Genomic DNA, 12,149 nt, shown 5'->3' with positions numbered 1-12,149 from the left:
TCTTCAACAAAAAAAGTTGAAAAACAGACCCCAACGAGAAACTGCAGAACTGGAATTAATTTGCAAACTGGACATCATCAAAATTAGGCCTGAATAAAGGCTGGGAGTGGATGGGTCATTACACAAACTAAAAACTATATCCCCATGCTAATTTTCCCCCCTACTGTTCCTCACACTGTCTTGTCAACTGTTTGAAATGGGCCATCCTGGTTATCACTATAAAAGTGATTTTTCCTCCTGGTGATAATAGCCCACTTTAATTGATTTGTCTCGTTAGAGTTGGTAAGGCAATCCCCATCTTTTCATCTCTCTCTATCTCTCTCTCTATATATATCTTCCTACTGTATTTTCCACTCCATGCATCTGATGAAGTGGGTTTTAGACCACGAAAGCTTATGCCCAAATAAATTTTTTAGTCTCTAAAGTGCCACAAGTATTCCTCGTTCTTTTTATAAATTCAAAGAATGCTTTGCTTTCTGGTAGTAGATGCAGGGATAGACATTTATTAATCTAAGAAGGTCCCCTTGGGATCCACATCTTCTATCAACCCTTTACCTGGACGCTCACTGGTTATGTTCTGTACAATAATCTCATCAGCATGCTCCCTGCACCATCATAAGGTTCCTTTCCATATACAAAATAGGATGGCCTCCTCACCGGTCACTCTTTCCTGGGAAAACTGCCTTCCTAGAGGATCTTCTGATTCTGAAACAATTTCCACCTGCAAGCCCGGTGTCAGACACCACATCCCCATTACACGTCTCGATGAATTTCTCAGCCTTGTGCAGTTGCTCCAGAATGTTGGAATGTCTACCATCATCGACCTGGAAACAAGCTGGATACAGCATTGCGTATTACCACACTCACTCTGCTAATTGGCATCTAATCTTCCCCAAAGCTCTCCTTTTCAGCTGATTAGTACTATCTTCCAGAAATAGGGCCATCCAGATTTATCAGTGGAGATTGATCTTGTTTGTAGGATGATCAGTCATAATAATAAATACCATAGATTTAATAGCAACTTCCAGTTAATTGCAACATATTGCCAGGACCCATTCATAGAATCATAGAATATCAGGGTTGGAAGGGACCCCAGAAGGTCATCTAGTCCAACCCCCTGCTCGAAGCAGGACCAATTCCCAGTTAAATCATTCCTTTGAGTAAGTACAGCTGAGTGCTTCAAGTGTGTGCTATGGCTTCCAAACATGTGAACCTAGCTTTCACTGATGAAGTTTGGGTCCTGGGGGGCCTACGTGAGCCTGGTGCTAAGCAAGTGAGAGTAGCTGAGTGGTTTGGTGTCTCAAAGTCTGTTGTCTCATGTATTCAGAAGAACAGCCAGAACATCTCACAGGAGCACAGCGAACTGAGGCCACAAGAGCCAATGTGAGGGAAAGGAGTCAGATGCTGGTGAAGCCCTATGGCTCCGGTTTCAGCAGAAGGTTGGCCAAGGTGCTTGACTCTATGGGATGATGCTGAAACAGAAAGCAAGTCAGCTGGCGACAGAGCAAGGGAAGGAACAGGGAGCTACAGCTACAATACATGTGTTGCTTGATACATGTGCTGCTTAATTGACAATTGCCTGGCTCATTCAGCTAATGTAGAGGTGTCACATGTCATGTTAAAATTCTTGCCTCTGAACACAACCTCAGTCATGCAGCCAATGAACATGTGTCATTAAAAATGTCAAAGGTCATAGCTGTGCTTGTCTTAATGCACAAGTTATTGCCTCTCTGGATACTGACCCACACCTGCGAGTGGTGGATGTTGCCAAAAAACCCAGATCTGATTAACTTCATCTTGCTACAGAGTCAGAGGCCTCTGTTCTCCCCAGACTGTTCTAAACTACTTCAGAAACGGCAGGTTTTCACCAACTGAAAATGGTGGACACTAATATGCTGGCCAGTGCTTCTGTTCCTGAAAACCCAACCACAGGGGAATTGGAGGCCATTGTTGAGTCTGACAGTCATCTGGAGATAGAAGGGGAGCTTTCTTATACTAAACTCCTGGAGACAGCAGTGGCTGGAAAGCCCCACCAGGCTGATGAGGCACCAGAGGATAGTGTCTCTGATGATGAACCCGAAGAGCATTCCCCCACGGAGCAGCTATGTGCAGGGGATATTTTTGGCAGGATATGCCAGAGTCGTGGCTTTGAGAACGGTTCTGACACTGCATGCAAACCTGAGAAAGATTTGCAGGTGGAGGTGGCAACGTGCAGAATGCAGAGAACATTGGACAAATTTTGTTCTTAAAAAACATTTTTACTGGTATATTTTTTTGTATTTGTTATAAAATCTTTTGCTGCTTGAATTTGTGTGACACATAAGGAACACTCAGTACAGTGCTGTTCAGCATACAGAGACATTGTACTGCAGGTGTTTGATACATTTTCTCTGGGGTTTTTCAAAAGTGTTTGCTTCATACAGTACTGTAGAGTAGTGTTCCACTTTACAGTATTTCTTGTGACATACAGCAAACTGTAATTTCCTAAATTTGCTCTCAGCATTGTGGTACATCAGATGTCCATTACTGTGTGCCATGTTTGGTTTTCTTCATGCTGAAAGTGAATAAACAGTTTCACAACTAGTGTACTGTACAATGTGTCATTGCTCTGGGCTCATTTTTTTATGTATCCCCCCTGAAAAAAAGTTGCTTATTGGCAACTTCCAGATAATAGCAGCTTTTAACTGGGAACCGAGAGGTTGCTATTAAGCAGAATCCATTGGGTCTCTTAGGGCCCAGCCTATCCCCTTCTGAAATCAAGGGGATTCCTACCCAAAGTGAGGGGTCTTCATGTTAACAGCACTGTAAATATATGTTTGATCCTCTCAGAACAGATATGATTTGGACTCACACTCTGTGCTGGTTTTATGCATTTGAACCAAAATTCATTCCCATGTACTACATAAGTCCTCAATGTAGGGCTTTAGTGGGTCTTCAGTGGTACATACACCTGAATTTCACCCTTTCTATACACACCACTTAATTTATTCAACAATTTATTTCCTATGTGATAACCGGGATATAGGGAGAAAAGTAAAGGGCAGAACATTTACTTCTATTTGGTACAGATCTGGATTACAGGAAGTATGTTCTCATAAAAAGAACAAACTTGTATACCCTTTTCATTGTCCTTTCTCTTTTACCTCCTCTGTCTCTTATTCATCTGAATTCAACAACAACATTGTAACACTTTAAATTCCACAGTCATCACGCATCTACCCTTTGGTGATATGATAACTGCGGACCGTTTAATTGTAGGGTAATTACTGTGGCATGTTGTGGCCGGGTAATTACAGGGAGTTAGTGGTTTATCATAATGACAGGGTTATTTCTCAGTCTTGAACTACAGTGCAGGTTATACATTGGGACCTACTAAGGTTAATTACATAGTAATCACAGGAGCCTGCTAATACACTGCCATTTGCAGGATATTTCAGTACCAGCAAAAACCTGCTATGTTCTTTTTATTAATAAGGTACTGAGCAAGCTAAATTGCTATGCAATTAATGAAAAGTTATGGGCCAATTGCACCCTGGGATTTGAAGTATTATCCATCATTCCATTCTCTTCAACGCATCATCTCCTTTCCTCGTGTTTCTATGGGGAGAGCATGGATTGTTCTCCAGACTTTTTGGAGCAAAGTTGAACACTTGTGAAATGAGAATTGACTTTATTATCAAGAATTTTATATGCTTGCCCTCAGATTTTTTCCATCTGGTTTTCTTTCTCAGACCCATTGGGCTGTGGAGGCCAGTTCCACTCAGCTGCTTTGAACCCAAAGCTGCTTTGAAGAGGATAGTTTATGAGAGCACTGACCACCTGGCCTTTGCTTTTTAGGCACTCGGGGGGCTAGGGGAGCTACGGCAAAGATACTTTCCCAGAAGTCTACAGTTCCGTGATGGCCATCTTGTCTTGAATTGTTAGTCACATGGAGATGCTTGCCTGACATTTTTAAAGCAAAATGTGACCAGAAAATCAACAGGGATTGTATAACCATAGGTCTGCCATTCTTATACCCATCCCAGCTGCAGAGAAAATACACAGCAAAGCTCATCTGTGATGTCACAATAGACAAAGAAAGTGCTTCCAACAGTAGTTTTCCAGCCAACGCTATTTTAGCATATTATTGTTTTAGTTAAAGGAATAATCTCTCAATTTAAAAACATACTCTGAACAAACGCCTTTCCTTACCCAAGGTTTTGCTAATGACACCACAAGACAGTGATAGCACTTACAATCAAATTAATTCTTTGCTAGTTGTATGATTTATATTCCATGGGTGAGATTCATCCCTGGGTAGGAGGCCAGCCTAAGGCATATGAGTTACTTAATTCTAAGGAGTGAAATGTTGACCCAATGATGAATATTTCTGAACTGTGGCAGTCAGGGCTTGTCTACATGGGCAATTTACAGCGCTGCAACTTTCTCACTCGAGTGTGAAAAAACACACCCCTGAGCGGAGCAAGTTTCAGCGCTGTAAAGTGCCAGTGTAGACAGTGCACTTCTAAACCTACTTGTCATACAAAATCTGTCCAATGTACCTTGGGATCAGCATGTGATGGGTGTGGAATTGTCCTCACGTTGGTTTTGGTTGGAAGTGCAGATCAGGGCCATGCATCATCTTCCAGCTGTTTGATTCAGTAAGGTTTGCTCTTTTTTGGAACACGTTCACTTGCATCCCATATTTCATGGCAGTTTCCTCCAATTTTTCTGCTCTGGAGCATCATAGAAGGTAGACACATAAATTTTAAACGCTAGCATTCCTTCTTCACATCTGTTCACTGCCCTTTCCCATTGTGGCTCCAATGTGGGGGAGAGGCCCGGCCCATCCACACTTGATTCAGATCATCACTTACCAGCGCCATCATCTCCCATGTATATCAACACTGCTCAGGCTAGTGTATTCACCGTCTGACACACCTGCAGCAATATAAGCTTGTGTAGAGCTTGCTTCCTGTTTCCAGTGACTCCATGGGAACAGAAGCAGGCCCTTAGTGTTGTGTATTGTGATACTAGAGTAGTAAGAAAAGACACACTGTCTGATTGTAAAATCACTGGCCTGGGATTGAAGAGAACTGGCCTCTGTTTTTGGGTGTGACATTGACTTGCTGTGTGACCTTTGGCAAGTCACTTAGACCAAAATTTGCAAACTTGGGTGTCTAAAGGCATGCACCTAAATCCATAGTTGCGCACCTAAATATAAGTGGTTTGACTTGAAGAGGTGCTTAGTATCTCTGAAAATGCGGCATTTCTGTTCCAAATATTGACTGACGTGCCTAAGTTTAAGAACTCAACTGTGAAAATTTTGGTCTTCACCTTTTCGAGCTTCAATTTTTCCTTCTATAAAATAAGGGGTTGTGAGGCTTAATTCCTTAAAGTAACTTCTTTAAACTGTGTGTCTGCAAGCTGAGGTGGGAACGAATGCCCTGCAGGTTGAAAAATGGCTGCAAGTGGACTGTAATGCCCAAAGCCCCAGGCTGAGGAGGGCTGTTAGACCCCTTTGTTGCCACCAAAAGAAGAGAACAGGAGAGGGATTTAAAAACTCAAAACCTTTACTTCCCTAACATGCCACAGGGGGAGCTGTTTTCACATACACCCCTCCCACCCCCCCTCAAATTGTCCCCAACTGTGCATATACAGTTTGTCTTGTCTTCCATGGGAGGCTGGTTCACTGGATACCTTGTTCTCTCCTCACAGCCCTCTTACAGTCCACCCAGCTCTGGAGTAGATTAGGGAAATTACTTAAGAGAAGTCATCATTTTGCAATAAAACGGTGCTTCTTGAAGTCTCTTTCTCAGCACAAGGGAATACTGCTTTTCTGCTCAATCTGCATGGAATTACACCAAGCATGAATTGAGTCTCAGTGGTGGGATTTTTCAAGAGTCTAGGGGAGTTAGGTACCCAACTGCCATTAAATTTCAGTAACAGTTGGTTTCTAAGGGCCAGATTTTCAAAGGCACTTAGATGCCTAAAGATGCTGGAATATACAAAAGCATCCAAGTGAGGTACATGTCTAAGTCCTAGTGCTTAGGCCTTTTGGAAAAAACACCTATCTGCATCTTTAGGCACCTAAATATCTTTAAGATCCCAGCCCTCATGTACCCATATGCTTTATTAAGTCCTGTACTGGTGCTGCTGCTTCAGTGATTTTCTGTGAGGAGGTTTAACTCGTAGAGTGATTTGATGTTGGCCGATAGCAGAGCTGGAGCAGTAAGAGCAGCAGCCAACTTGGATGCATTAAACTGAAAAAACTTCCCTCAGTTTTTACGCTGTCTGTCCCTCTCTCTCTCTATATATATATATCAACCTTTTACTTTCATTCTGAATGCTGTTGGGCAGCTCGGGGTTGAAATTATTTTTATTTTAAGATCAACTTTTCCCTGTTGTTGTATTTCCTGCAATGTGATCAACACAAAAAAGTATGAGAGCCAGGAAATGTGCCCCCAAATCCTTCACCGAATATGAAATTAGTTCAGATGGCTCAGATGCAAGGTTTTTGCCATAAATGTGCAGTGCCTTCAGTCGCCCTCTCTGAGATTGTGTTAACAAATGCCTAGCTGGTGAATGCATATTGGTGTGGAACACTGTTGACCATGTGCCAGTAGAAAGGTAATGGTATAAAGATACTTTAGATCAGCTGATTCTGTCTCAGCTAACTGGACTGTGTTTGACTATCCAAGGATGTAGTACCTGTGCATTTGTATAGTACATATCGCAAAAACATAGCTATGTGAATGCCTAGTTAATGTTAAACATTTAAATTGAAAAAAGCCAGGAAATGTTTGTTTGGTAGCAATATTAACTCAAGCATATATAGTAGGCCACAGTGAAAATGTACTTATGGCTCATGGTATTAATTCACCGGTATAAATTCTAAGTATGGAGAATGCCAAAAACACTGCAGAAGTATGAAATACCAGACTACAGTAGATGTTTTTTTAATGATGACTACTGTGTTTGGTATAATAAATTAGGTATTAAAGCCAGAATTTTCAGAAAGGTTCAGCCACCACAATTAGGACCAGATTTTCAAAAGAGCTCCAAACCCAACATCTGGCTATAATTGTCACCGTGGGATCTTCTGAATGCTGAATACTTTTGAAAATGGAAAAGGAGTACTTGTGGCACCTTAGAGACTAACCAATTTATTTGAGCATGAGCTTTCGTGAGCTACAGCTCACTTCATCGGATGCATACCGTGGAAACTGCAGCAGACATTATATACACACAGAGATCATGAAACAATACCTCCTCCCACCCCACTGTCCTGCTGGTAATAGCTTATCTAAAGTGATCATCAAGTTGGGCCATTTCCAGCACAAATCCAGGTTTTCTCACCCTCCACCCCCCCACACACAAACTCACTCTCCTGCTGGTAATAGCCCATCCAAAGTGACAACTCTCTTCACAATTTTGAAAATATGGCTCCAACTGTGGATGCTCAGCCAATGAAAATCTGGCAGTGCGTCCTTTTGAATAACCTGGGCCTATGTACCCTAAGTAGTTATCAAAATGATTATATGTGTAATATAGGCAAATTATTGGTGTTATGAGAACTATGCATTTCCTAGGTTTAAATATACAAGTTTCAGAGTAACAGCCGTGTTAGTCTGTATTCGCAAAAAGAAAAGGAGTACTTGTGGCACCTTAGAGACTAACCAATTTATTTGAGCATAAGCTTTCGTGAGCTACAGCTCACTTCATCGGATGCATACTGTGGAAAGTTTAGAAGATCTTATTATATACACACAAAGCATGAAAAAAATACCTCCTCCCACCCCACTCTCCTGCTGGCAATAGCTTATCTAAAGTGATCACTCTCCTTACAATGTGTATGATAATTAAGTTGGGCCATTTCCAGCACAAATCCAGGTTTTCTCACTCCCCCACCCCCCACTCAGAGTAACAGTTGTGTTAGTCTGTATTCGCAAAAAGAAACCTGGATTTGTGTTGGAAATGGCCCACCTTGATTATCATACACATTGTAAGGAGAGTGATCACTTTAGATAAGCTATTACCAGCAGGAGAGTGGGGTGGGAAGAGGTATTTTTTTCATGCTTTGTGTGTATATAATAAGATCTTCTAAACTTTCCACAGTATGCATCCGATGAAGTAAATATACAAGCTTAATGCTACCTTAACAGATATATATATAAAAAATTTTATCCAAGGGCTAAAATGCAAAGTGCCTAAGTGACTAAGCCCCAGATATTTAAAGACATTTAGGCATCTACAGATGCCAATAGGTGCCTAATGGGATTTACTGACTTGTTTAAGTAGGTTAGGTACCTAAATCTTATTGATATCAAAAAGATTTGAGTGCCTAACATGCTTAAGAACTCTTGAAATCCCACTAGGTGCATAGGTGCATCTTTAGATGTCTAAATACCTTTGAAAATCTGGCTCTTAGTCTCACATGCATGGACTTTCCAATGTGACCGGTGGTGCTTGACCCCTTGCTTTGCCTCAGATCTTTCCCCTTCCCCATCTCACCCCACCCCTTCCCCCAAGGCCCCGCCCCTGCTCTGCTTCTCCCCGCCCCCACCCCAGCCCTTCTCCCAAGCCCTTGCTCCCACTCCGCCTCTTCGTGCCACTGCTCCACCTCCACCCCACCTCTTCCCACCCTGTTCCGCCTCCTCCCCTGAGCACGCTGCACCCTCGCTCCTCTCCCAAATGACACACCATAAAATATAAATATGTATATATAACGTGGGTAGGTGGGTGTGTACACCACATACGTGGAGGCGTTACCCATGGGATAAATAGCAGAACCACATGATAAATTGCAAAGCCGTAAGGTAAATATTTTTCATGCACATTGTTGCACTTCGATTGCTCTCTGCCTGGTAATTCTTTTTCAGGTGCATATTGTAACATTCTGACCCCCTGAGCAACTTCAAACATACACCTCTTTTATTTAAAAGAATTCCACCTGCCCTTGAAATGTTTCCTCCTTTGCTGTGGTATTTCTGTGCAGATGTACACCTGTCTGAGACCAAGGACGGGGGAAATTCCACATTTAAGAAAGTAGGGAATGATTCCCAGGCAGTTTAATTTATTTATAGGCGGCACAGGTAATGATGCCTGTAGTTAAAGTTGCTTATAACTTGCTATTATAACACCCTGTTTTCACAAAAAGAAAAGGAGTACTTGTGGCACCTTAGAGACTAACCAATTTATTTGAGCATAAGCTTTCGTGAGCTACAGCTCACTTCATCGGTAGCTGTAGCTCACGAAAGCTTATGCTCAAATAAATTGGTTAGTCTCTAAGGTGCCACAAGTCCTCCTTTTCTTTTTGCGAATACAGACTAACATGGCTGTTACTCTGAACCCTGTTTTCAGTTGCTTATATCTTTACCACACTGAAACGTGAAGCCATTTATATACATATAAAGAGCTGGCTGAGAAATAAAAATAGTTCACAAAAATTTCAAGAACTTCCAAGATGGTTTCATTCCTTTACTTTTTGAAACAGGTTGATTTTCATTTTGTGTAATTTTCTACTGAAATTTCTTAAATCAACATGTATCAATTTACGAATGGAAAATTTTTGGTTTTTAAACATTCCACTGTCGGACTAAACTGACCAATCGTAACTGATAATGAAGAAGAAAACCCCTGGCACAAAACCAAAACCTCAAGATCAAACCCAGTAAATGAAAGTGGATACACAAAATCTGAAATGACAAGTGAATTTTTTTTGCTAAAATTTCTGTAAACTGGGGAAATATTGTGAAAATATTTTAAATCACATCCATCTGAAGCTGCTCAGACGTTTGGAAGGTTAGAATAAGTCACGTGGGGAGATGAATTATTGGGCAAGCAACTGATGCATTTATCAGATGGCTCCATAACTTAGCACATTACCTTCATATATATATATTTTAAAAAATCAATTGACAAGATAAAAAAACTGAAATAAAGTAAATCTAGAACCAGGGTTTACATGATAAACAAAAGGTTCAGAAGAATACGTTAGTTGGGTCCGTTTTTCTCCTGCCCTTCAACCTTGTGTTGTCATTCATACCTGTGCAAAGTACTTGTGAAATACTACGAGATGGCAGCGTTTTGCACTCTTTGTGCCGGGTATGAACGGTGACTCAAAATGCAAAGCAGGGAAGAATCAGGCTCTGTGGTAAGGAAATGGCAAAATACTCAAAAATGGAGTATAAAAGAGGAACCTGTTTTAGATGAGACTATTACTGTAGTCCATAAGGGTTAGTGCTAATCCCCCAAAGTTCAGTACAGTTGCAGAGAAAAACTTGTCTTTCTCTACGACAAAAGTGGTTACTGTGGAAACTGGAGCATAATAACATTCACGTCCACAAATTAGGAATGGTCATGTTTTGTGTATGGTGGCCTCTGCTTTATATGCAATGAGGTATATACAGGGTCTGAATGTTCATGCAGGCAAAACTGCTGTTAATGCAGATAGGTGTTTTCCTGTATAATGCTGCATCATCAACACCCGTTGGGTGTGATGATATACAAAAATTCTCAGCTATGTTGAATATATTCAGCTTAACTGCATTGTTGGTCCATTAAGTAAACTGTATTTCTCTCAGCAATAGCTCTCCAACATAAATTGCTTCCTTATTTTTAACTAATTTGAAGTTTCAATTGTATACGATCAGATTTTTGTTTAATTCAGCACTACTCCTGTTCTTTCTAATGAAAGCAAGGTCACAGTGTATGTCAAAGGTGGAAGAGTATAAACATCAAAGAAACTTTGAGAACAATTCTGATTTTTAGATTCACAGAGATTGTTGTCTTGCACAAGCAGCTACATATTTGCATAATTAATTATATATAGTACGTACACAATGAACTACACCCCTATAAGAACTACTATAGCCAATAGACGTGCACAGTCAACATGCATGTCAGTGGATTTTAAAAGCCGTGCTGCAGGATGCACCTGTGTATCTGAGATCAGACTTCAGACTATGTGCACAGAAGTCTCCTCATTAATTAAGGATAATAGATTGTATCTTTTTGCTTGGTACTGTTTGAAGGCCTGCACATCCAGAACGGCTTGTGAAATTGACTAGTGCCTACTCCGGGCATGCAAGTACAGGAAACCATTTTACGAGATCATTGTAGCAGCTATGTATGCTGGCCTTTCTGGTGTCAGGATATGTCTCTCAACTGTGTATGTTTATTCCAACTAAAAGCTGAATTCATCTCAGGCACTAACAGACATGTCTCATCTCTAGAGAATTCATGATTAACTACCATTGCTATCTCTTTGAACATTTCTTTACATGGAACAATACCTCTTGTGGGAATTAAAAACATATTAATGCAAACGTTGTATTCCTAGTTACTGCTACTGAGACAATGAATAGGAAAAGCTAACCTGCTTTAACCACGCAGTGTGTATATATTTTGTATATTTAGAAATCTCTGACAGACCTTTTTTTCTTTTTTTCTTTCTCTTCCTTGTCCTCTTTCTGCATTGGCAGAGCATCTTGGATTTGAATTAAAGGGTATGGAACAACCATTCATTTGTTAATCAGAAGCCATTAAGAGCTGCCCACAGTCCTTAACATTATGGCTTTAATGGGATGATTAAAAAATCAGCTGTTCTGCTCTTTTTACTGGTACCCAGAAAGATATTTGGATCAAAAAAACCCAAATGTGAACCTATAAAAACACACATGTATTTGTAGCAGCACGTTTTTCTTTGTCATGACAAGAAGCACGATGTGCAAGGCACTACTGGAATACTAAATTGCTATATGTCTCCTCACTGCAAATGTTTTTTCTGTATTTAACTTGAAGAGCTGGGGTTTGTGTAAGTTTGAAAGGTAACCAGCAAATGTAGCTTGGTAACGGACAAATATTCTGGTAACAGAAAGTCTAGAATTTTGGCCACTGGGGAACAAGAAGGGCAGTGGGGGATTGGAGTCAGAGTCATGCTTTTCTCACAAAACGTGCGTGGTTTGACAGAAGTTGGTTTCAAAAGGTAAATCAATTAAAGTCAGCTGAAATATTCTGGAAGCGTAGTGAAGTCAATTGGGGAGTGTCTTGCCATTGACTTCACTGGGCGTTGATCCAGATCAAGGAATATAGGCTAACATTTTCAAAAGCACCTTAGGCCCAGACCCTCAAAGGTATTAAAGGATCTGAGTCTTAGGGACTTAGAT

General features: G+C 40.9%; 1 protein-coding gene across 2 annotated transcripts in view; it reads left to right on the top strand.

The window, feature by feature from the left end:
* Window positions 1-12,149, top strand: part of NRG2 (neuregulin 2) — a 317,255-nt gene that overhangs the window by 277,304 nt on the left and 27,802 nt on the right. The window contains exon 7 of one of the 2 annotated variants that reach the window (XM_073356050.1): window positions 11,466-11,489. The exons of the other annotated variant lie outside the window; for it this stretch is intronic. Coding sequence (XP_073212151.1) covers window positions 11,466-11,489 — 24 coding nt within the window. The remainder of the gene's footprint in view (window positions 1-11,465; window positions 11,490-12,149) is intronic. 2 annotated transcript variants of the gene reach the window in all.

The sequence above is a fragment of the Lepidochelys kempii genome, chromosome 8 (genome assembly GCF_965140265.1).
Source record: "Lepidochelys kempii isolate rLepKem1 chromosome 8, rLepKem1.hap2, whole genome shotgun sequence".
In the NCBI taxonomy this organism is placed as follows: Eukaryota; Metazoa; Chordata; order Testudines; family Cheloniidae; genus Lepidochelys; species Lepidochelys kempii.
The sequence above is the reverse complement of the archived record's forward strand: the minus strand, read 5'-3'. Positions and strand labels throughout refer to the sequence as shown.